At 44.9% G+C, this 26,102-nt stretch overlaps 1 protein-coding gene across 1 annotated transcript in view; it reads left to right on the top strand.

Annotated features, from left to right (window-relative positions):
* Positions 1–652: 652 nt before the first annotated feature.
* The window catches only part of LOC135549495 (sodium-dependent lysophosphatidylcholine symporter 1-B-like), a 35,954-nt gene continuing 10,504 nt past the window's right edge, over positions 653–26,102 (top strand). Inside the window, exons 1-7 of the mRNA XM_064979497.1 lie at positions 653–873; positions 8,284–8,409; positions 10,281–10,405; positions 24,015–24,138; positions 24,639–24,717; positions 25,495–25,688; positions 25,877–25,967. Of these exons, the coding sequence (XP_064835569.1) occupies positions 781–873; positions 8,284–8,409; positions 10,281–10,405; positions 24,015–24,138; positions 24,639–24,717; positions 25,495–25,688; positions 25,877–25,967 (832 nt within the window). The 5' untranslated portion in view covers positions 653–780. The remainder of the gene's footprint in view (positions 874–8,283; positions 8,410–10,280; positions 10,406–24,014; positions 24,139–24,638; positions 24,718–25,494; positions 25,689–25,876; positions 25,968–26,102) is intronic.

Genomic DNA, 26,102 nt, shown 5'->3' with positions numbered 1-26,102 from the left:
AACTTCTAATATCTGAGATATCTACTGTAGCCCTCATCCTCCACATTACAACCCCCGTTCTGCCAGTCACATTCTGTTAAAGGTCCCCAAAGCACACACATTCCTGGGTCTCTCCTCTTTTCAGTTCGCTGCAGCTCGCGACTGGAACGAGCTGCAACAAACACTGAAATTGGACCGTTTTATCTCCATCTTTTCGTTCAAAGACTCAATCATGGACACTCTTACTGACAGTTGTGGCTGCCTTGCGTGATGCATTGTTGTCTCTAACTTCTTGCCCTTTGTGCTGTTGTCTGTGGCCAATTATGTTTGTACCATGTTTTGTGTTGTTGTCATGTTGTGTTGCTACCACGCTGTGTTGTTGTCTTCGGTCTCTATGTAGTGTTGCGTTGTATCTCTTATCGTGATGTGGTTTGTCCTATATTGTTATTTAATATATTTTTAATCTAATCCGCCGTCCCCGCAGGAGGCCTTTTGGTAGGCCGTCATTTGTAAATAGGAATTTGTTCTTAACTGACTTGCCTCGTTAAATAAAGGTTACAACAATTCCATATTAAAACTTGGCCTGAGTCTCCGCCAGCTTTGTGGGCGGGGTTAAATCTTACTGACCGGTAAGGGGCGGGGTCCTACTGCTACATCATGGCACACTCCTAGTCGTAAACTTTCACATGTGTAGTCTGAACGGATCTCACAAGGTGTAACCGATTTGTGTTTTCAGACGACGTTTACATTTTTTTTTAAGTATAATATTTGTTTTTCAAACGGTTATTTATCCGTAAAGTGATGGCAAAAGGAGAAGGCGCCGATCAATATTCCAACAATAGTTTATTAACGAATAAACCGGTCAACCCAGATGTGGTCAAATTAGCTGGAAAGGTAAGTTTTAATTAATGTATAGTTTTATGATCAACAATATTAGTAGTACATGTGTATGCATGAATGTACAACCTGAACTAAACTGGAGAGGAAGACGGCTTTGATTGAACAGCGATTCCAAAGAGATGGAACGGTTTGTTAACATTCTCATGTCTAACTTTTTATACGTCCAGCCTAATCAATGTCTAGTTATTGATGATAAACTATAATCCGTTTTATTTCCACCGGCTTTGATGACAGCAGCCACCACGTTTCAATTACATTCCGCAAGGCGAGCACCAAACCCCGTCCTGTCTTCCCTTTATTCATTGAAAATTCATTGAAAATGATTAGCTATAGCTATTTACGGCAAGGATGCTTTTTGCTTTGAAAAACCTATGGAGAATAGCGTAGGTTATATAAGTGATTAGACATAGCTATGCGGTTTAGGCAATTAAAATATATATATATATATATATGACTTTACGTCCGTCCCCTCGGATATATATGAATTGGAATGTGGTTTTTGGGGGTTTGAAACACATAGGAGGAGTCTACGCCGTGTCAGAGGAGCGTCTTGCTCGATGTAACTAACACAAGCAGCGAGGCTACGTGTCATTTCACCCGGGCTGGAGCTGTGATTTCTTCTAAAGTTTGAATGAGCGCTTCCATGCTTGATTTTGGTGTATACTAAGGCTGTGAATCGTTTAAAAAAATATATAAATGAAGTTGGGATCCTTAACGTTAAGAAAAATGCCTAACCGATAGTTGTGTAATGATGTTAGTTGATAACTTGCATTATTACACTATCTCCAAACTGCACGCAGAAATAAACTCCTCTTTCCAGGTCGGAATGAATTGTCTTATACTGGCTTTTTTTAGCAGCTGGTTCAAGGTTGGGTGGTGCTGGACCGATGGGGTGCTTGTCTGGTGCCTTGACCAGCTTGTCTGGTGCCTTTCCACCTAATCTCTATAGGCCACTTGAAGCCTACGCACTGATAGACAGTGTCTCCGTGAAGAGATTGGGAGTTGACAGCAACACATCGCATCCTCAGTCTATATTCTCCTTGTCAGACTTATGTTTCTTGTCTCGGCCAATTGTTGAGGTCGAGCCCTGGGTTGAGGTCGAGCCCTGGGTTGAGGTCGAGCCCTGGGTTGAGGTCGAGCCCTGGGTTGAGGTCGAGCCCTGGGTTGAGGTCGAGCCCTGGGTTATTGCACACTCTTTCTCTAGAGGTTGATTGCACAGGAAGTTTCACTGTTGTAGTAGAAGTTTGATGCCCATGTTCTGCAGTTTCCAATTCATTTAACTCCTTTACAAGTGTAGGCCCACATTCCAGACAGACAGGTTTGTTAACCCAGACCCTGCGTGTCCCCAGGCGCTCTCATTTGTTAACTTCTGTAACCGTAAACGCCTTGCATATGTTAATATCAGAAGCCTCCTCCCTAAGTTTGTTTTACTCACTGCTTTAGCACACTCTGCCAACCCTAATGTCCTTGCCGTGTCTGAATCCTGGCTCAGGAAGGCTACCAAAAATTCTGAGATTTCCATCTCCAACGACAACATTTTCCATCAAGGTAGAACTGCCAAAGGGGGAGGAGTTAGCCTGCAAAGTTCTGTTATACTTTCCAGGTCTATGCCCAAACAGTTTGAGCTTCTAATTTTAAAAATTATTCTCTCCAGAAATAGGTCTCTCACTGTTGCTGCCTGTTATAGACCCCCTCAGCTCCCAGCTGTACCCTGGACACCATATGTGAATTGATTGCCCCCCCATCTATCTTCAGAGTTCGTTCTGTTAGGTGACCAAAATTGGGATATGCTTAACACCCCAGCAGTCCTACAATCTAAGCTAGATGCCCTCAAACTCACACAAATGATCAAGGAACCCACCAGGTATAACCCTAAATCCGTAAACATGGGCACACTCCTAGATTTTATCCTGGCCAACTTTCCCTCCAAATACTGCCTCATTGCCTGCACCCGTTATGGGTCTGCGGTGAAACGGCCACCCCTCATCACTGTAAAACGCTCCCTAAAACACTTCTGCGAGCAGGCCTTTCTAACTGACCTGGCCCGGGTATCCTGGAAGGATATTGACCTCATCCCGTCAGTCGAGGATGCCTGGTTGTTCTTTAAAAGTAATTTCCTCACCATCTTATTTAAGCACGCCCCTTTCTAAAAATCTAGGACTAAGAACAGATATAGCCCTTGGTTCACTCCAGACCTGACTGACCTCGACCAGCACAAAAACATCCTGTGGCGGACTGCACTAGCATTGAATTGTCCCCGCGATATTCAACTTTTCAGGAAAGTCAGGAACCAATACACGCAGTCAGTCAGGAATGAAAAGGCCAGCTTTTTCAAACAGAAATTTGCATCCTGTGGCTCTAACTTCAAAACGTTTTGGGACACTAAAGTCCATGGAGAATAAGAGCACCTCCTCCAAGCTGCCAACTGCACTGAGGCTAGGTAACACTGTCACCACCGATAAATCCACGATAATCGAGAATTTCAATAAGCATTTCTCTACGGCTGGCCATGCTTTCCTCCTGGCTACCCCAACCCCGGCCAACAGCTCCGCATCCCCCGCAGCTACTTGCCCAAGCCTCCCCAGCTTCTCATTCACCCAAATCCATATAGCAGATGTTTTGAAAGAGCTGCAAAACCTGGACCTGTACAAATCAGCTGGGCTAGACAATCTGGACCCTCTCTTTCTGAAATTATCCGCCGCCATTGTTGCAACCCCCATTACCAGTCTGTTCAACCTCTCTTTTGTATCGTCCGAGATCCCTAAAGATTGGAAAGCTGCCGTGGTCAAACTGTTACAGACCTATATCCATCCTGCCCTGCCTTTCAAAAACTGAGTCAATAAACCGATCCCTAACCATTTCGAATTCCACTGTACCTTCTCCACTGTGCAATCCGGTTTCCGAGCTGGTCACGGGTGCACCTCAGCCACGCTCAAGGTACTAAACGATATCAGAACCGCCATCAATAAAAGACAATACTGTTCAGCTGTGTTCATCGACTTGGCCAAAGCTTTCAACTCTGTCAATCACTGTATTCTTATCGGCAGACTCAACAGCTTTGGTTTCTCAAATGACTGCCTCGTCTGGTTCACTAACTACTTCAGTGAGTTCAGTGTGTCAAATCGGAGGGCCTGTTGTCTGGACCTCTGGCAGTCTCTATGGGGGTGCCACGGGGTTCAATTCTCAGGCCGACACTTTTCTCTGTATATAATCAACAATGTCCCTCTTGCTGCGGGTGATTCCCTGATCCACCTCTAATACTGTGTTAACAAACCTCCAAATGAGCTTCAATGCTAGTAAAACTAAATGCGTGCTTTTCAACCGTTTCATGCCCACCCGATGTGCATCACTACTCTGGACGGTTCCGACTTAGAATATGTGGACAACTACAAATACCTCGATGTCTGGCTAGACTGTGAACTCTCCTTCCAGACTCATATTAAAGTCTGTGTGCCAGACACAGGTTTGATATGGGTAATGTGTAGGGTAGCAGTCCCAATAAGTCCGTTGGGAAATGCATGTCATGGGTTGGCACGGTTTTGGTTTCGAAAGATTCAACCTTGTATAACTGTAGACCGTCCCCTTGCCCATACCTGGGCACGAACCAGGGACCCCTGCACACATCAACAACAGTCTCACCCTCAAAGCATCGTTATCCATCGCTCCACAAAAGCCGCGACCCTTGCAGAGCAAGGGGAACCACTACTTCAAGGTCTCAGAGCAAGTGACGTCACCGATGTAAACGCTATTTAGCGCGCACCACCACTAAGTAGCTAGCTGTTTCACATCCGTTACACTTGTACAATACCATTGGTGTTTGACCTGAATTAAAACCTAGTGTTTGGCTAGTTATTGTATATTGTCAGTGAGTCAGTCCACAACACTGTGAAAGATGCCTTAATGTCCCTGTGGTTAGCCTAGGCTTAAGAGAGGATCCTTTTTCAGTCAGAACAACAAGTTGTCAATGAAGGAATGTGTTGGTGCGTCAACAGCCTTAGTTATCTGACGTTTATGGTCACACAGTGACTCATGTGTCTAACCAGATCCAAAGTACAAACAATAATAGACACAGATTTTCAAGAAGTTGTTTTATTTTGAACTTGTTTTATGGCCTGAGAACTTGCCCTGAAAATCTAGATGTGTTGGCAACTCCACTTAGTCTAGCAGAGGATAAGGGTTGATTTGGGACCCGGGCACAAATAAACTTATGTTCCCTGCAGTTCTTAGTACCCAGTGTTTTCCCCCTATGTGTGAATGAGGTGACTTCTCAGATCCCACCAATCAGGATCCTCGCAAACCGGGTGGCGGCCACAGAGAGCCATTTTCATTGGCTTAGGAGGAGGGTGTGGGTGCCTGTGCTCCTGACTGCTCCTATTGGTTGACAAACGTTGAGGGCTCCCTTTCAAGCTGGCTAGCCAACCTGGCGAAGTTCCCTGCCAGAGAAGTGCAGAAAGGCCCTCGTTCTCGCCAGGGGATTGTGACAACCCTGTGAGGAGACACACAAACCAGTCTGGCCATTTTCTATTTATTTTTGACCAGGCTCCAACTACTTTTGACCAGGCTCCATAGAGTGATGTAGAGAATACGGTGCCATTCCGGAGGCAGTCTGTCAGGTCACTCGTGCCAGGGAATTGATATGAAAGTAGTGCACTATATATGGGGAATAGGGTACCGTTTGGGATGTGGACAGGGTGATTGGTATCGAGGTGGGAAAGGTTCCAGTCTACAACCTGTGGGGACAGAGAGAATAATTGGGTTACACTGTTCTCACGCTGTCGTGGGACCGTCTCGTGACTAAATGTCCCAGATTCCCAGCACTGGTCCCCCTGTTACTGTGGGTGTGTTCCGTAGCCCCATCCTTGTGCTGGTCCCCCTGTTACTGTAGCTGGATGGTAGATCTGGAAACCAGAACTCTTCAGTAAAACAGACGAGGGAGGGAGGGATGGGAGAGAGACTGTTTTTGATTAGGCTGCTAAGCAGAATACCCCCCTATGACCATTATAAAGAGAGCCTGCTTAATGCTAAGCCAAAGAGACCGTAGAGCCAATTATTCTTAGGCTAGCTCTGCAAATAAGTTGATGTGATTTTATTATTTGACCCTTCTGGTCATTTATGCACATTTGAACATCTTTGAAGAACGATCTGGTCATGTACTCTCATTATCTCCCGGCACAGCCAGAAGAGGACTGGCCATCCCTCAAAGCCAGGTTCTTCTCTCTACGTTTCTTCCTAGGGTTCCTGCATTTTCTAGGAAGTTTTGTTCCCTAGCTAGTGTGTTTCTACACAAGTTAATGCACCTTGCACTAATTGTTTCAAGATATTGACACATTGTCCAGTTAGTTGGATCATCTTTGGATCACTTTGTAGTAGGGCTGGGAATTGCCAGGGAACTTACAATACTATATTTATTACTATTCTATATGAATTGCGAATTGGTGTCATGGAAAACAACTTCTAATCAGTCATGGAAATAAGTGTTACAATCATGTTGGCAATCATGACCATTTCATTATGATTTTTTTTTTTTGGGGGGGGGGCGTTTGTATCCTTTAATGTACACAACATGCCTACCAGTTTGATGAAAAATAGTTTTTGGGAAACAAGCAAGAAATAAGACAAAAAAAAAAGCATGCATAGCTATTCACCCCCCCCCCCTCCCCGAGGTCAATACTTTGTAGGACCACCTTTTGTAGCAATTACAGCTGCAAGTCTCTTGTGCCAAGCTTATAGAGACATGCCCCATCTAGCCACTGGGAGTTTTGTACATTCTTAAAGGCAAAACTGCTCCAGCTCCTTCAAGTTGGACTGGTTCTGCTGGTGTACAGCAATCTTTAAGTCATACCACAGATTCTCAATTGGATTGAGGTCTGGGCTTTGACTAGGCTTTGACTAGGTCATTCCAAGACATTTAAATGTTTCCCCTTAATCCACTCAAGTGTTGCTTTAGCAGTAAGCGTAGGGCCATTGTCCTGCTGGAAGATGAACCTCTGTCCCAGTCTCAAATCTCTGGAAGACTGAAACAGGTTCCCCTCAAGAATTTCCCTGTATTTAGTGCCATCCATCATTCCTCCAATTCTGACCAGTTTCCCAGTCCCTGCCTATTACAAACATCCCCAAAGCATGATGCTGCCACCACCATGCTTCACGGTGGGGATGGTGTTCTCGGGGTGATGGGAGGTGTTGGGTTTGCACCAGACAGTGTTTTCCTTGATGGCCAAAAAGCTCGATTTTAGTCATCTGACCAGAGTACCTTCTTTCATATGTTTGGGGAGTCTCCCACATGTCTTTTGGCGAACACCAAACATGTTTGCTTATTTTTATCTTTAAGCAATGGCTTTTTTCTGGCCACTCTTCTGTAAAGCCCAGCTCTGTAGAGTGTACGGTTTAATGGTCCTATTCAATCTCCGCAGTGGAGCTTTGCAGCTCCTTCAGGGTTATCTTTGGTCTCTTTTTTGCCTCTGATTAATGCCCTCCTTGTCTGGTCCGTGAGTTTTGGTGGGCGGCCCTCTCCTGGCAGGTTTGTTGTGGTGCCATATTCTTTCAATTTTCTTTTGGTAATGGATTTAATGGTGCTCTGTGGGATGTTCAAAGTTTCTTCTATTTTTTTTATAACTCAACCATCATCTGTACTTCTCCACTACTTTGTCTCTGACGTGTTCGGAGAGCTCCTTGGTCTTCATGGTGCCACTTGCTTCAGAACACCTAGTAAAGGGCGTGAATGCACTCACCACTATTCTGTTTTGAATTTTTGAATAAAAAAAATAAATAAAAAAATTCACTTCACCAATTTTGAATATTTTGTGTATGTACATGAATTCCAAATAAAAAAACAACATTTAAATTACATGTTGTAATGCAACAAAATAGGAAAACACAAGACGGGATAAATGTTTTGCAAGGCACTGTATTGGAAATGTTATACATTATTAAAAAATTATTATTCAAAAACCATATCTTAAAAAAATATTGGCGTAACAATACTGTATCCCCTCACCCCATCCCTACTTTGTCTAGAATTCCCTCTATTAGAGCTGTTTTAGTTATTTGTTGGTTTGTGACTCTGAGGGTCAGACTGCAACAAAGTTCAGTTGGTGTCTGATGTGAAACAATTTTTTTTTTTTTTAACAAGACTCATTATTGCATCAATCCATTCTGTGGAACCCTGGGGGCCATCTTGTTTCTGCTTTGCAGTAGCAAACCCCATTGATACAACAGACTGGCATTCAGAGCCTAAGCTATTGCATGAAACATTTTTTTTTTTTTTTTTTAAGGAATGAATTAATGCAACATTCATGCATTGGGCATTCCTCCACCTTTTTAATGTGGATCCTAACAAACTAAACTGTTAAACATGTCAACTTGTTGGTAATGAATAAACCCTTTTTTCCCCCCTGTCTTTCCCAGCGTGAGCAGTGCGACAGGTTGTCCATATGCAACAAGCTGTGCTACGCGGTGGGAGGAGCGCCCTATCAGATCACAGGCTGTGCTCTGGGCTTCTTCCTCCAGATATACCTACTGGATGTGGCACAGGTGAGTCTTCAGTCAGTAGCACCCTTACTCTCTATTCAGGGCGCAAGCCATAGGGCTCTGGTCAAAATTAGTGCACTATATAGGGAATAGGATTCCATAGGGCTCTGGTTAAAATTAGTGCACTATATAGGGAATAGGATTCCATAGGGCTCTGGTCAAAATTAGTGCACTATATAGGGAATAGGATTCCATAGGGCTCTGGTTAAAATTAGTGCACTATATAGGGAATAGGATTCCATAGGGCTCTGGTTAAAATTAGTGCACTATATAGGGAATAGGATTCCATAGGGCTCTGGTCAAAATTAGTGCACTATATAGGGAATAGGATTCCATAGGGCTCTGGTTAAAATTAGTGCACTATATAGGGAATAGGATTCCATAGGGCTCTGGTCAAAATTAGTGCACTGTATAGGGAATGGGGTATCATTTGGGATGCCGACATCAGTCTGTGGACCCATCACCATTTCACTGACCTACCCCCTCCTAGTGTTCACAGATCTGACGGGGCTTGGCACAATAGTGATGGGTCCTGCTGTCTCAAATGGTGTTTAGGTTCTCGACTCCCAACTGAGTGTAAATTCCTCAGAGATCATAAAGACTCATGTAGCATACCGTGGTCTTTTCAGAAGGTCAGGAATACAGAACGATCTCGGTCAGATGCCCTCAGGCTGAAACGAAACAAGAAAAGAACTATATTGGCCTATTATATGCTCCTAGCATTTTATTTATTTAGAAACGGTGCTGTATCACCTAGATTACCTGCAGTATGTAGGCTGGTTCCTCTGGCCCGGGGGTGTAGGCTGGTTCCTCTGGCCCGGGGGTGTAGTGCACTATATAGAGAATAGGGTGCCATTTGGGACTCAGATTAAGATAATTTTGTAGTCATTAACTCAGTGGTGGGTTGTGACCTGACTGGATCAAAGTGCTCACAGAGGCTTAGCCAGAGCTTGGGAGGTTGAATAGACTGACTCCTCTGGCCCGGGGAGAACGGTCGGCTAGACTGACTCCTCTGGCCTGGGGAGAACGGTCGGCTAGACTGACTCCTCTGGCCCGGGGAGAACGGTCGGCTAGACTGACTCCTCTGGCCCGGGGAGAACGGTCGGCTAGACTGACTCCTCTGGCCCGGGGAGAACGGTCGGCTAGACTGACTCCTCTCTGCGCTCTTGCTTAAGTAGAATTTTGATGTTGATCTGGTTGTTGAGGGCAAGATTGCGTCCAACTCCCCCCTCACCCGACTGCTGAGATCTGTGATGAAGAGGCTATTTTTTGGGGGGGGGGGGGGACCTGACTAAATTCACGTAGAAATATGAGTTATAGATCTGTAATTCTTGCTGAAAACAAGTCTCTAGGAAGTCATAGATCTGTTCTGTCCACTATTTCTATGCTTCCTCGAGTTCTCGAGTTTTCTTCTTTTTTTTTTTACTTTTGTAAAAAAGTTTTGAACATCAGCTTAAACAACAATATTTTTGGTTACAAAAAATTATATTTCACAGTGGTTTAGATGGTACAGTGATTCTCTAAACGCGCTGCTTGTGACGCAAATTGTTTGAATTTTAGCAACCAGGAAATGGTGATGCGGTGTCTGCATAGTGCACGTTTAAGTGTAACCTCCCTGAACAGGTGGATTCATGGAGCCATCTCCTTAGGCTCTCTAGACATAGTCTTCTGTAATCTTGTGGTTTCCTGTTAAAATGTTCAGTAGCCCACAGGACTGACTCAACATGGCCGCTTTATGCTTCAAATGAGCCACCTCTGTCAGTTCAGTTGGACCTGTTTTCATCAAGTCTCCCAGCCTGGTCCTTTTTTAAGTTCTAACCATTCATCCATATCTCTAACCTTGCTCTTTCTCTCTCCTCTCCTCCTCCCTCAAGTTGGACCCATTCTATGCGTCGATCATCCTGTTCGTGGGGAGGGCCTGGGATGCTGTGACGGACCCGATCATAGGCTTCATGGTCTCCCGCTCTCCCTGGACACGCTTTGGACGAATGCTGCCATGGTACGGACATTTTTACCGGTTCTCATATCAAATCAGTCACATTTTAGACTTAAGAGAGCTTCATATGCGTTCTCTTTTCTCCTGTTTGGTTGTGAACTTCATCCCTCTGTATGGTAGTCACGAAGGAAAGAACTGAGGAAAGCGGACGCAACTCCCATCTGTGGGCTCAAGGTTCTTCTTTCCCACTAATTCAGCCGTTATTGGTTGAGAATTCCCTCGTTGTGTTTGTTGCTGTAACTCAAAGGCCGACCTCTATTTTGCAGATGGATGTCAGGCTACCTGACGGTTTTAAATATCCACATTACCTTATAAGATGTCTTCTTTTTTTGGAGAGTTACTATTCACAGGTTCTATGCAGCAACAACATATATGTGTGTAATCGCAAGGGAGTGTCGGGAATACCTGGTGACAGCCAGAAGGGTGATAGTCTGCGTGTCACCAACGACGATTTAGCAATAGATCTCGCTGGAATGTCTGTGTGTTGGCCCTTTCCCCTCTATTGGTCCCCGGTCATTTGGAAACCCCACTGGTGTGCCAAGTGTGCTTCAAACTCACGTGTCCCAAATGGCACCCTATTCCAACATACTACATTAAAACAGAGCCCTATAGGCCGTGGTCAAAAGTAGTGCACTATTATCGGGTTAGGCCGTAGTGAATGCGTGCTCAGTGGATCGGGTTGGGCCGTAGTGAATGCGTGCTCAGTGGATCGGGTTAGGCCGTAGTGAATGCGTGCCCAGTGGATCGGGTTGGGCCGTAGTGAATGCGTGCTCAGTGGATCGGGTTGGGCCGTAGTGAATGCGTGCTCAGTGGATCGGGTTAAGCCGTAGTGAATGCGTGCTCAGTGGATCGGGTTAGTCCGTAGTGAATGCGTGCTCAGTGGATCGGGTTAGGCCATTTCTTAGCATGCATTCACTATGACCTGTGTTGTAACTGTCTGATGTTTTGGGGAAAGTACCTCCTGGTACGATTTGAGTACATCTTGAGTCCACTGCTCAGAAGACACACACACACACACTACTTTCTGTGACGATTTCTTCAAACATTCTCTGAAACATAAGCCACATTTCCTGTAGGGCTAAAATGAAGACAAAAAAACCCCATCTTCAAACGACAAGCAGTCAGGCTTTTATTTAACCAAGATAGTACAGAGCTTTCCACTTGCCTTGCAGTTCCCACAGAGTTCCTTGACATGGTCTTGGTGAATCTACACAGCCTTCATACATGCCTCCTTATGCTTCTTCTTTAAACCTTTTTTAAAAGGGCTGAGTTTTGCGTCTCCGTCTTCTGGGATATACTGAGCCGTTGGAAAGTATTCAGACCCCTGGACTTTTTCCACATTTTGTTACGTTACAGCCGTACTCCTAAATTTTAAATTTAAAAAATTCCCTCATCAATCTACACACAATTACCCCGTAATGACATCCAAAACAGGTTTATAGAAATGTTTGCTAAAGTATTCAGACCTTTTACTCAGTACTTTGTTGAAGCACACTTTGGCAGCGACTACAGATTTGAGTCTTCTTGGGTATGACACTACAAACTTGGCACACCTGTATTTGGAGAGTTCCTCTAAAGCTTTGTCTGGTCGGATGGGGAGGGCTGTCGGATGGGGAGGGCTGTCGGATGGGGAGGGCTGTCGGATGGGGAGGGCTGTCGGATGGGGAGGGCTGTCGGATGGGGAGGGCTGTCGGATGGGGAGGGCTGTCGGATGGGGAGGGCTGTCGGATGGGGAGGGCTGTCGGATGGGGAGGATCGCTGCACAGCTCTTCAGGTCTCTCCAGAGATGTTCCATCGGGTTCAAGTCCAGGCTCTGGCTGGGCCACTCAAGGACTTGTCCTGAAGCCACTCCTGCATTGTCTTGGCTGTGTGCTTAGGGTCGTTGTCCTGTTGGAAGGTGAACCTTCACCTGAGTCTGTGGTCCTGAGGGCTCTGGAGTAGGTTTTCATCAAGGATCTCTCTGTACTTTACTCTATTCATCTTTCCCTCCATCCTGACTAGTCTCCCAGTCCCTGCCGGTGGAAAAACATCCCCACAGCATGATGCTGCCACCACCACCATGCTTCACTGCAGGGATGGTGACAGGTTTCCTCCAGATGTGACGCTCTGCATTCAGGCCAAAGAGTTCAATCTTGCTTTTGTCAGACCAGAGAATCTTGTTTCTCATGGTCAGTCCTTTAGGTGCCATTTGGCAAACTCCAAGTGGGCTGTCATGTGCCTTTTTTTAGGAGTGGCAACTCATCCAGAATGTTGTCCTGCTGGAAGGTTCTCCCATCTCCACAGAGGAGCTCTGTTAGTGACCACAGGGTTCTTGGTCACCTCCCTGACCAAGGCCATTCTCCCCCGATTGCTCAGTTTGGCCAGGCAGCCAGCTCTAGAAAGAGTCTTGGTGGTCCCAAACCTCTTCCATTTAATGATTATGGGAATCTTCAATGGGGCAGAAAAGCTTTTGGTACCCTTCACCAGATCTGTGCCTCGACACAAACCTATCTCTGAGCTCTACAGACAGTTCCTTCGACCTCATTGCTTGGTTTTTGCTCTGACATAAAACTGTCAACTGTGGGACCTTTTTTTTATATAGAGAGGTGTGTGCCTTTCCAAATCATGTCCAATCAGTTGAATTTACCACAGGTGGACTCCAATCAAGTTGTTGATCATCCTTGATGTTTCTATGGAAACAGGATGCAGCTGAGCTCAATTTCGTCTGTCTTTTTTTTTTTTTTTTTACATTTGTTTTAATATTACCTGTTAATTTCACGAGTCAGTTAAGAACATATTCTGTGTATTAAATTTTTTTAAAGGTAGGCTAGTTGAGAACAAGTTCTCATTTACAACTGCGGCCTGGCCAAGATAAAGCAAAGCCGTTCGACACAAACAAAAACAACACAGAGTTACACACGGAATAAACAAACATGTAGTCAATAATACAGTAGAATAAAAAGAAAAGTCTATATACGGTGAGTGAAAATGAGGTAAGATAAGGGAGGTAAGGCAATAAATAGTCCATGGTGGTAAAGTAATTATAGTATAGCAATTAAACACTGGAGTGAATAGAGACTGGAGGGGTAGATGTGCAGAAGATGACTGTGCAAGTTGAGATACTGGGGTGCAAAGGAGCAAGATAAATAAATACACTATGGGGATGAGGTAGTTGGATGGGCTATTTCCAGATGAGCTATTTACAGGTGCAGTGATCTGTGAGCTGCTCTGACAGCTGTTGCTTAAAGTTAGTGAGGGAGATATGAGTCTCCAGCTTCAGTGATTTTTTGTAGTTCGTTCCAGTCATTGGCAGCAGAGAACTGGAACGAAAGGCAGCCAAAGTAGGAATTGACTTTGGGTGTGACCAGTGAGATATACCTGCTGGAGCACGTGCTACGTGTGGGTGCTGCTATGGTGACCAGTGAGCTGAGAAGGTGGGGCTTTTGGTGACATTTCATTCTGAAAAGTAGAAGATTTGAACCAAAATCACTTGTAATAAAGTTTAGATTGTGGCCTTACTGGGTCATCTATATTCCTGCACCAGTCCACACTGATGACTCCACCTTCCCTCATATACTCAGGCCAACACAGAGAGGTCCTCATTCCCTAACGGACAGGCAGGTCTGATTCCAGTCAAACGCCCTCTGTGAGCGAGTTGCAGTGTCAGTCAGTGCCTCTGGTAGGTCATGTAGGATTCTGGAACCCTTCAGAGGATGTTCCAGAACACCAGGTGTCTCTCTGTACCTCCTATAGACTTAGTCCCAAATGGAACCCTTCAGAGGATGTTCCAGAACACCAGGTGTCTCTCTGTGCCTCCTATAGGCTTAGTCCCAAATGGAACCCTTCAGAGGATGTTCCAGAACACCAGGTGTCTCTCTGTGCCTCCTATAGCCTTAGTCCCAAATGGAACCCTTCAGAGGATGTTCCAGAACACCAGGTGTCTCTCTGTACCTCCTATAGACTTAGTCCCAAATGGAACCCTTCAGAGGATGTTCCAGAACACCAGGTGTCTCTCTGTACCTCCTATAGGCTTAGTCCCAAATGGAACCCTTCAGAGGATGTTCCAGAACACCAGGTGTCTCTCTGTGCCTCCTATAGCCTTAGTCCCAAATGGAACCCTTCAGAGGATGTTCCAGAACACCAGGGGGAGTGTAGGGGTGCTCTGATTGGCTGAAACTGGTGGTGTGTTGTGGGCTGGACCAATAAGAGGCGTCTGTGTAGCATTTTCTTAAAGGGAAGCTGAGGAATCTGAAGGTGTTACTGCAGTTCAAGAGAAAAGAGCTGAAGGCATGAAGCCCAGTCAGAGATCCAGTGTAAGGCTGGGACTGAACGACTAGGCCGAGCGACGCTTCCCAGAGCGCTCCAAGTCTACATTTTACTATAGGAGTAGGAGCCCCTCAGCTTTATACACAGCATTTACATTTAGTTCAGATTGTACACACCATTTCCTAACACCTAATAATAGGTTTTAATAACAAGGCCTTGACTGCTGTGTCAAAGAGCACGCCCGTCTTTTTAGTTTACTGATTTCAGCACTGTTTAGAGTCTCGGGTTTCACAACTCGGTTACTTCAACATCTTGACTGTTATTCCAGTCTGGCTTTACTGAGATGACCCATTTGAAGCTTTCAGAAGCCATATGTCCACTTATCCTGACAGCTATGTTTAGTAGAAAGGATTTTGACATTTAATCGATCTAGTGTGTGTGTGTGTGTGTATACACAGTTACTGAGAATAGGTATGACAAATTTCTTGTAGACCAGACCTTGATCTCTTCACCCACATGGCAGTTGTATGTAAACATCAGCATTCTCTGCTTTGTTCAAAATGAGTTTAACCTTTTTCTCTTTATTATGATTAGCATGTCGCTACAAGTGTTTGCTGCCACGGCCTTCTCATTGTCTCAGCCTGTTAGTCCCTATATATATCACTGTGTCTTCTCATTGTCTCAGCCTGTTAGTCCCTATATATATCACTGTGTCTTCTCATTGTCTCAGCCTGTTAGTCGCTATATATATCACTGTGTCTTCTCATTGTCTCAGCCTGTTAGTCCCTATATATATCACTGTGTCTTCTCATTGTCTCAGCCTGTTAGTCGCTATATATATCACTGTGTCTTCTCATTGTCTCAGCCTGTTAGTCGCTATATATATCACTGTGTCTTCTCATTGTCTCAGCCTGTTAGTCCCTATATATATCACTGTGTCTTCTCATTGTCTCAGCCTGTTAGTCGCTATATATATCACTGTGTCTTCTCATTGTCTCAGCCTGTTAGTCCCTATATATATCACTGTGTCTTCTCATTGTCTCAGCCTGTTAGTCCCTATATATATCACTGTGTCTTCTCATTGTCTCAGCCTGTTAGTCCCTATATATATCACTGTGTCTTCTCATTGTCTCAGCCTGTTAGTCCCTATATATATCACTGTGTCTTCTCATTGTCTCAGCCTGTTAGTCCCTATATATATCACTGTGTCTTCTCATTGTCTCAGCCTGTTAGTCCCTATATATATCACTGTGTCTTCTCATTGTCTCAGCCTGTTAGTCCCTATATATATCACTGTGTCTTCTCATTGTCTCAGCCTGTTAGTCCCTATATATATCACTGTGTCTTCTCATTGTCTCAGCCTGTTAGTCCCTATATATATCACTGTGTCTTCTCATTGTCTCAGCCTGTTAGTCGCTATATATATCACTGTGTCTTCTCATTGTCTCAGCCTGTTAGTCCCTATATATATCACTGTGTCTTCTCATTGTCTCAGCCTGTTAGTCGCTATATATATCACTGTGTCTTCTCATTGTCTCAGCCTGTTAGTCCCTATATATATCACTGTGTCTTCTCATTGTCTCAGCCTGTTAGTCCCTATATATATCACTGTGTCTTCTCATTGTCTCAGCCTGTTAGTCGCTATATATATCACTGTGTCTTCTCATTGTCTCAGCCTGTTAGTCCCTATATATATCACTGTGTCTTCTCATTGTCTCAGCCTGTTAGTCGCTATATATATCACTGTGTCTTCTCATTGTCTCAGCCTGTTAGTCCCTATATATATCACTGTGTCTTCTCATTGTCTCAGCCTGTTAGTCCCTATATATATCACTGTGTCTTCTCATTGTCTCAGCCTGTTAGTCCCTATATATATCACTGTGTCTTCTCATTGTCTCAGCCTGTTAGTCCCTATATATATCACTGTGTCTTCTCATTGTCTCAGCCTGTTAGTCCCTATATATATCACTGTGTCTTCTCATTGTCTCAGCCTGTTAGTCCCTATATATATCACTGTGTCTTCTCATTGTCTCAGCCTGTTAGTCCCTATATATATCACTGTGTCTTCTCATTGTCTCAGCCTGTTAGTCCCTATATATATCACTGTGTCTTCTCATTGTCTCAGCCTGTTAGTCCCTATATATATCACTGTGTCTTCTCATTGTCTCAGCCTGTTAGTCCCTATATATATCACTGTGTCTTCTCATTGTCTCAGCCTGTTAGTCCCTATATATATCACTGTGTCTTCTCATTGTCTCAGCCTGTTAGTCGCTATATATATCACTGTGTCTTCTCATTGTCTCAGCCTGTTAGTCCCTATATATCAGTGTCAAGGCAGATGACCTAACAGGTTACAGAACAAACGTCACAATTATCACATCACACCGGTTGTGAAATGGCTTTTTTTTTTTTTTTCCTGGTTTGGCTTCCCCTGTGATATTACCCACGCACCACTGCTGCTTTGATGTGACGCAGAGATTGGCTGAACCAGGCTCCTGACGGGGCGTTAATGTACATTACTGGTGGGTTGGTCACACCACTCCCTGAATGTAACCAAGCATCTGCTCTGCTATCATAATTACAGGTCATAAAAGTCCTTGTGTTTTCACATCATCTGCTTCGTTCAAAATGAGTTTAACCCCTTCCCTTTTTTAAAAAATTACGATTTAGCATGTCGCTACAAGTGTTTGCTAAGCAATATCCTAATAGTTACTTGACTTTAAATACGTTTAACTCTGACCCCCCCAGTCACTGTGGGCTATTTTAGCAGAGGGGAGGAAGTAATTTGACTCCTGGGTGTCTGTCATATGCTTCTGGTGTATAGGCTCAGTTCTACTGTGAGATGGGTAGGCTATGGTAGTCTGGTGTATAGGCTCAGTTCTACTGTGAGATGGGTAGGCTATGGTAGTCTGGTGTATAGGCTCAGTTCTACTGTGAGATGGGTAGGCTATGGTAGTCTGGTGTATAGGCTCAGTTCTACTGTGAGATGGGTAGGCTATGGTAGTCTGGTGTATAGGCTCAGTTCTACTGTGAGATGGGTAGGCTATGGTAGTCTGGTGTATAGGCTCAGTTCTACTGTGAGATGGGTAGGCTATGGTAGTCTGGTGTATAGGCTCAGTTCTACTGTGAGATGGGTAGGCTATGGTAGTCTGGTGTATAGGCTCAGTTCTACTGTGAGATGGGTAGGCTATGGTAGTCTGGTGTATAGGCTCAGTTCTACTGTGAGATGGGTAGGCTATGGTAGTCTGGTGTATAGGCTCAGTTCTACTGTGAGATGGGTAGGCTATGGTAGTCTGGTGTATAGGCTCAGTTCTACTGTGAGATGGGTAGGCTATGGTAGTCTGGTGTATAGGCTCAGTTCTACTGTGAGATGGGTAGGCTATGGTAGTCTGGTGTATAGGCTCAGTTCTACTGTGAGATGGGTAGGCTATGGTAGTCTGGTGTATAGGCTCAGTTCTACTGTGAGATGGGTAGGCTATGGTAGTCTGGTGTATAGGCTCAGTTCTACTGTGAGATGGGTAGGCTATGGTAGTCTGGTTTATAGGCTCAGTTCTACTGTGAGATGGGTAGGCTATGGTAGTCTGGTGTATAGGCTCAGTTCTACTGTGAGATGGGTAGGCTATGGTAGTCTGGTGTATAGGCTCAGTTCTACTGTGAGATGGGTAGGCTATGGTAGTCTGGTGTATAGGCTCAGTTCTACTGTGAGATGGGTAGGCTATGGTAGTCTGGTGTATAGGCTCAGTTCTACTGTGAGATGGGTAGGCTATGGTAGTCTGGTGTATAGGCTCAGTTCTACTGTGAGATGGGTAGGCTATGGTAGTCTGGTTTATAGGCTCAGTTCTACTGTGAGATGGGTAGGCTATGGTAGTCTGGTGTATAGGCTCAGTTCTACTGTGAGATGGGTAGGCTATGGTAGTCTGGTGTATAGGCTCAGTTCTACTGTGAGATGGGTAGGCTATGGTAGTCTGGTGTATAGGCTCAGTTCTACTGTGAGATGGGTAGGCTATGGTAGTCTGGTGTATAGGCTCAGTTCTACTGTGAGATGGGTAGGCTATGGTAGTCTGGTGTATAGGCTCAGTTCTACTGTGAGATGGGTAGGCTATGGTAGTCTGGTGTATAGGCTCAGTTCTACTGTGAGATGGGTAGGCTATGGTAGTCTGGTGTATAGGCTCAGTTCTACTGTGAGATGGGTAGGCTATGGTAGTCTGGTGTATAGGCTCAGTTATACTGTGAGATGGGTAGGCTATGGTAGTCTGGTGTATAGGCTCAGTTCTACTGTGAGATGGGTAGGCTATGGTAGTCTGGTGTATAGGCTCAGTTCTACTGTGAGATGGGTAGGCTATGGTAGTCTGGTGTATAGGCTCAGTTCTACTGTGAGATGGGTAGGCTATGGTAGTCTGGTTTGCAGTTGGCATCCAGCCTTTTTTTTTTTTTTTATGTCCACCTCCAGATTGGTGTTGCTCTAATTTGGAAGACACACAGGGTATGGCCGGGCACTCAGGCTGATTGGACCTTTTTTTATTTTCTTCTTCAGACAAACTAGAATTGGGAGCTGAAGCTTTCATAAAAGAACACAAAAGAGAAGTCTGTTAAACAGTTCAGAACTGGCAGTTGGTCTCATGGCCCAACTGACCCTTTTTAAAAAATAAAAAATATCTCAGAATTTCACAATGTTCAGAAAATCTGATTTTCATACACCTAGATATTTTAATACATTATTTTTTTTTTGTCCTTTTAATTTGGATAATAAAGATGCAGCATTTAGTCAATGGACTAAAATAAACGTTTTACAGGCAGATATTAAACAGGACTTTGGCGATCAACGAACGCTGGTCTAAACCACAGACCGTTCAGGGCCTTTTGGTTTTGGAACGTGGCAGAGCCAAGTGATGTTTGATGCAGTGGCGTGTGTACATGGATGCCAAATGGGGGGGAAAAAAACAACATACAAACTAATTGCTCTTTCTATTTTTCATAAATGTCTGAATGTATCTCACCGGTGAACGCAGGCCCTCTGTCTCCGTATGTGTAGCCCATATATCTGATGCTGCCTGGTCAAAAAGAGTGGCATTGTTGCAAGGGAAGCCAGTGAGCATTTGGCCTCCCGTGATTTACAAAAAGAAAAAGAAAAAAAGAATAGCCAATCAGTGAGTTAAACTGAATGAGCTCTGCTGTGAATGGTCCAGGCCCACCAAACAAAGTGTCAAGCCAAGTTGTAGCTACATGTCGTAGGATAAATGTTAACGAGCTAACGTTGTCCATGAATGGAAGTGAGGTTGGCGAGCATTTTAGCCAGGTAGCCTAAGACAACTGAAAGTTTAAAGAGGATCGCTTTGGCGTTTCTCAACAAGTAGGATGAGTCAACATGTTTTACACACACACACACACACACACACACAGAAATCAGTACCATCGACAGCCACATCCTTTTTAGTTTACGATTGGACTGAAATAGTTTCTTTTAGATGTTTTCAGATGTTGGAACGACTTGTGGTTACGCTCCGTGGTTCTAAATGAGTAGTTTTAATAGTCTATAAAAAAAAATAAAAAAAAATGTGGAAAACATTTAACGTGCCTGGTCGTATAACTGTTAGTTACAATATATTTTGTGGACTTCACAGGACAAATGTTCGCTCTACGGTTTTGTAATGAAACAAAGGTGTGGTTGTATTTATTCTGCTGGTGTCTTCTTATTGTCTCAGCCTTTTTCAGTCCCTATATATCAGTGTCAGGGCATATGAACTAACAGGTTATAGAGAGCAAACAACACAATTATCACAACACATTCTCTCCTGGGTTGGCTTCCCCAGAGGATTTTTTTTAACCAGTGCTGCTTTGAAGTGGCACAGAGAGCGGAGAGAGGCTAAAGCAGGGCTCCCGGCAAGGCTTTGTGTGAAGTACATTCCTGGTGGGTTGTGGTCATGCCGCTCCCTAAATGTAAACCACCATCTGCTCTGTGTCCCGGGGACAACACCACCCTGACACACACTCCCTCTCATGTATCATTTTCACAACCCCCCCCCCACCCGCCCCTGCCACTAATCACATAACAGGCATGTGTTGGTGGGGTGTGCTCTCACTCTTACTCTCTCTCTCTTCACCAGTCCTGTACTGTACCCATTATGGGTGGCTGCGTCTGTTGTCTTAAGTACCTTCCTCTCTTGGGTATTTTATCCATTCCCAGGTACTGATCTGAAATACTGACTCTGTACTATAACACCCTGTATATAGCCTCCACATTGACTCTGTACCGTAATACCCTGTATATAGCCTCCACATTGACTCTGTACCGGTACCCCCTGTATATAGCCTCCACATTGACTCTGTACCGGTACCCCCTGTATATAGCCTCCACATTGACTCTGTACCGGTAACACCTGTATATAGCCTCCACACTGACTCTGTACCGTAATACCCTGTATATAGCCTCCACATTGACTCTGTACCGTAATACCCTGTATATAGCCTCCACATTGACTCTGTACCGGTACCCCCTGTATATAGCCTCCACACTGACTCTGTACCGGTACCCCCTGTATATAGCCTCCACATTGACTCTGTACCGGTACCCCCTGTATATAGCCTCCACACTGACTCTGTACCGTAACACCCTGTATATAGCCTCCACATTGACTCTGTACCGTAACACCCTGTATATAGCCTCCACATTGACTCTGTACCGTAACACCCTGTATATAGCCTAGCTATTGTTGGTTAAAGGCTTGTCTGTAAGCATTTCACTGTAAGGTCTGTCGGACCTGTTGTAGTTAACGACCACTAGGTCCCATTAGGAAAGGCAGCTGCCCAGTGCTTTTAGGAGACAACTCTACTGTGGATGTGAAAGTTTGAGCCAATCCAAGGTAAGTTTTAATGCCACATGTACACTTTCTTGCAAGCTCTAACCCCCAACAACACATTAATCAATGTACTAAAAAATAACGTCAACTTTTTTGTTTTTTTCACCTGACCAGTTTAAAATGTATATATATTTTTTATTCGTGCTGATTTTAAGAAAAGGAGACAAGACGAGGAAACATTGTTTGGGACTTTTTGGTACACCCCCCCCCTGTCTGTCTGTAGCACCCACTTAGGGCAACTCCAACAGGCTGAACCTGAAGTAGCCAAACAAATCTGCTTCTGAAGGAATGTGTTACTGTTTTATTTTTGGGGGTGTCCTAATCCGCCATGCGGGACTGTTGTCATCAACACTGGGGAGGTTGTACATGATGGCGTATTGTGTTCCCATATGTGATTTCCTGTCCGTGCGCGATTTTTGAGATCATGGCTTCCACCATATCCCCTTTCAGCCAATCAATGACCGGATGTGATGCAAGCATTTCCTGCTCGGGGAAACCTGACTCCATTTCCCCTTCATGCTGATCCACATGGACAGATGTATACACACACACACACTCCACGCCCCTCTCTCTTGTTCTGTTGGAGCGTGTCGATCAGGCCACAGGAAGTCCTATAACTGGGACAGGACGTTACACACAGACATTCCTCCGCTCTCACCGAGTGACGCATTACTCAGGGATGACATCACCGTGGTCTGGAGTACCAAAGGACAGTGTGGCCCATGAGAGGGGGGGAGTATCTGAGGAACTGTCTGTAGTACGAGAGAAGAGGGGGGTGGTGTAGGGGAGTATCTGAGGATCTGTCTATAGCATGAGAGAAGAGGGGGGGGTGTAGGGGAGTATCTGAGGATCTGTCTATAGCATGAGAGAAGAGGGGGGGTGGTGTAGGGGAGTATCTGAGGATCTGTCTATAGCATGAGAGAAGGGGGGGGGGGTGTAGGGGAGTATCTGAGGATCTGTCTATAGCATGAGAGAAGAGGGGGGTGTAGGGGAGTATCTGAGGATCTGTCTGTAGCACGAGAGAAGAGGGGGGGTGGTTGGTGTAGGGGAGTATCTGAGGATCTGTCTGTAGCACGAGAGAAGAGGGGAGGGGAGGGGGGGGTTGGTGTAGGGGAGTATCTGAGGATCTGTCTATAGCATGAGAGAAGAGGGGAGGGGGGGTGGTTGGTGTAGGGGAATATCTGAGGATCTGTCTGTAGCACGAGAGAAGAGGGGAGGGGGGGGGGTTGGTGTAGGGGAGTACCTGAGTGGGTGTGGACATGAGACGGAAAGTGTGGGAGAATGTTGAAGGGTGTGTCCATGGAGAATATAGGAACATCTCCTAATCTCTGTCTGCCACTTCTCACACAGCCCTTTCACAACACATGACGTTTACAGTGAGGAAATGCATCTCTGGCAGTGGTGAAGAACAGAGTTGAGTGACAGCTGATCGTTTCTAAGGACCTGTAGGAATGCCTTCCCCTCGTTTTTTAAAATGTATTTTAATTTATTTTAATTTAACGAGGCAAATCGGTTAAGAACAAATAGTTTTTTTACAATGACTGCCGAGGAACGGTGTGTTAACTACCTTGTTCAGGGGCAGAAGGACTTTTTTTTAAATTATTATTATTTTTATTTTTATTTTTTTACCTTGTCAGCTCAGGGATTCGTCCCAGCAACCTTTGCAATCTAACCACTAGGCTACCTGCCGCCCCCTTTGTTTACTAGTGGGGAATAACAGACAGAATTAGGTGCAGTTTAGAGGTCTGACATGGCTTCCTCTCCTTGTCTCCTATATCAGATCAGTGGAGGTGACGAGGTGACGTGCTTCTAGACTATTGAAACGGACCCGTTCTTAAAGCTAGGTCTATATCAGTTCTAATGGAGGAGACTGGACGAGGTGACGTGCTTCTAGACTATTGAAACGGACCCGTTCTTAAAGCTAGGTCTATATCAGTTCTAATGGAGGAGACTGGACGAGGTGACGTGCTTCTAGACTATTGAAACAGACCCGTTCTTAAAGCTAGGTCTATATCAGTTCTCATGGAGGAGACTGGACGAGGTGACGTGCTTCTAGACTATTGAAACAGACCCGTTCTTAAAGCTAGGTCTATATCAGTTCTCATGGAGGAGACGAGGCGACGTGCTTCTAGACTATAGAAACGGACCCGTTCTTAAAGCTAGGTCTATATCAGTTCTCATGGAGGAGACGAGGCGACGTGCTTCTAGACTATTGAAACAGACCCGTTCTCATCGAGGTGCATTTTTGCTTCCAGGAGAATGAGGCGTCCAACACTTGGTATCACACTTCTTGGCTGCAGGTTTTTTTTACTTTGTAATCCTCGCTTGGCTTTAGCGAATCCTTCGAGAGGCAATGGTTTATTTACTAACCCAGAGGCTGAATGCTGTTGACCCACTGTGAGCGCGACAGCTAATTCATCGTTAGATAATGGCTGTCCTCGTCACACACTGACTACTGCTCTGTGACGTTGTGAGATTCAGACTGAGTTGACCTCTCTCTCTCCCTGTAGGATCCTGTTCTCCACTCCTCTAGCTGTGGTCAGTTACTTCCTCATCTGGTATGTTCCTGTGATTGAAAATGGGAAGGTCATCTGGTACCTGGTCTTCTACTGCCTCTTCCAGACCCTTCAGACAGTGAGTACTGTAGTCTACTGGCTACAACGCCATACTGGTAGAGCAGCGGTTGTGGACATTCTCTCACACACACACCAGACGGCCTACAAGAGCTGGACCAGATGTATAGAACAATACAATCATCAGTAATAATTATAATTAGGATACATGTTAATGTCGCATCTCTGTCTGTCTCTGTGTCTGTCTCTCTCTCTCTGTGTCTTTGTGTCTCTGTGTCTTTGTCTGTCTGTCTGTCTCTGTGTCTGTCTGTCTCTGTGTCTTTGTGTGTCTGTCTGTCTCTGTGTCTGTGTCTGTCTCTCTCTGTGTCTTTGTGTGTCTGTCTCTGTCTCTGTCTCTGTGTCTTTGTCTGTCTGTCTCTGTGTCTCTCTCTGTCTCTGTGTCTTTGTGTGTCTGTCTTTGTCTGTCTGTCTCTGTGTCTTTGTCTGTCTGTCTCTGTCTCTGTCTCTTTGTCTGTCTCTGTCTCTGTGTGTCTTTGTGTGTCTGTCTGTCTCTGTGTCCAGTGTTTCCATGTGCCCTACTCGGCTCTCACCATGTTCATCAGTGAAGATCAGAAGGAGAGGGACTCTGCCACTGCTTACAGTAAGTCCCCTCATGCATGGACACTTACCTCACTCACTACCTGGACACTACTTAGTATACATGACCAAGTAGTGTACTTCATACTAGGTAGTAGTGATGGGCACCGACTATATGGAAAATCTGTTTCCCATTATATCATCAGGGTCATAAATAACACTGCAGCTGTGTTCATTCATTTTTAAGGCTCTGTGAAGGCCAGACAACTGTTGATTGGTTGCCCACTGGGTGTGAATCCCCTGGGAGCCTAAGCCTGTCTAACCAGTGTGACTATGATGACAAACCCCATCGCAGGCTATTCAGTATGTTAAGTTGATTCCGAGAGTCGTCTCTACAGGAACGTGTGTGTGTGTGTGTGTGTGTGTGTGTGTGGGGGGGGGGGGGGTTGTTAACAGCTAGGATAAACTGTTACGATATGCCTTGCTCATATCGACATGAACCAGCACCGCATTGAATTATCGATAGCGGTGTTTGTCGTTGGTAACGTAGTCTGTGCATTTGGATATTAGGACACAATCGACTTAATCAATAATACACAGTATAAACATTTAATATATGTCGTTTAGAATATTATTTTATCTAAAGCGACTTATGCCACGCATGCATCGATTGTTACCTTATGGGTGGTTCCGGGAATGAAGCCCACTATTCTGGTGTTTTTTACAAGCACCGCGCTCTACCAACTGAGTTACATATTTTTTTTATTTTTTGGGGGGACAAAATTGAAAGCTGATCATTGGTTGGTTTGTGTCATCTGTATGCTCCTCTCGTCCCAATCAGGAATGACGGTGGAGGTTCTGGGTACTGTGATTGGCACAGCCGTCCAGGGTCAGATTGTGGGCATGGCCAACCCCCCCTGTATCCCCGTAGCCCCCGGCGACAATGTAACAACAGAGGGCCTGAACTCCTCCCTGCTGCTGGGACAGGAAGTTAACACCACGGTCATCTCTCCCGGTATCACCCTGGACCAGACGGTACACCGACAGACCGTAGCCTCCCATTTCATCTAAATACTTGTATCTTCATGAAGATGACTTGAGCTCACAAATACAGATCATTTTACACTATACGATAAGGCTAGTGTGTGTTCTGCTATATGTTCGTTATACCAGACGTAGGTTACTATAGTCTACTGACCTGTTGTCTCTCTCCTCGATCACAGAAAACAGCCTACATGATAGCTTCCGGCGCCATCTGTTCCATCTACGTGCTCTGTGCCGTGGTGCTGTTCTTCGGAGTCAAGGAGAAGAAAGGTAAACACAGGATCACCATTTTTGTTTTTTTAAATCTACCATCCCTCAACACATCCCTGTTGATATTTCAGCGGTGTTATGGGTTCACTTTGGGTCATTCATTTCAATGTACCTGTTGGATAATGTGGATTTTTA

This window comes from Oncorhynchus masou, chromosome 12 (assembly GCF_036934945.1).
Source record: "Oncorhynchus masou masou isolate Uvic2021 chromosome 12, UVic_Omas_1.1, whole genome shotgun sequence".
In the NCBI taxonomy this organism is placed as follows: Eukaryota; Metazoa; Chordata; class Actinopteri; order Salmoniformes; family Salmonidae; genus Oncorhynchus; species Oncorhynchus masou.
This window is presented reverse-complemented; position numbering and strand designations above follow the sequence as displayed.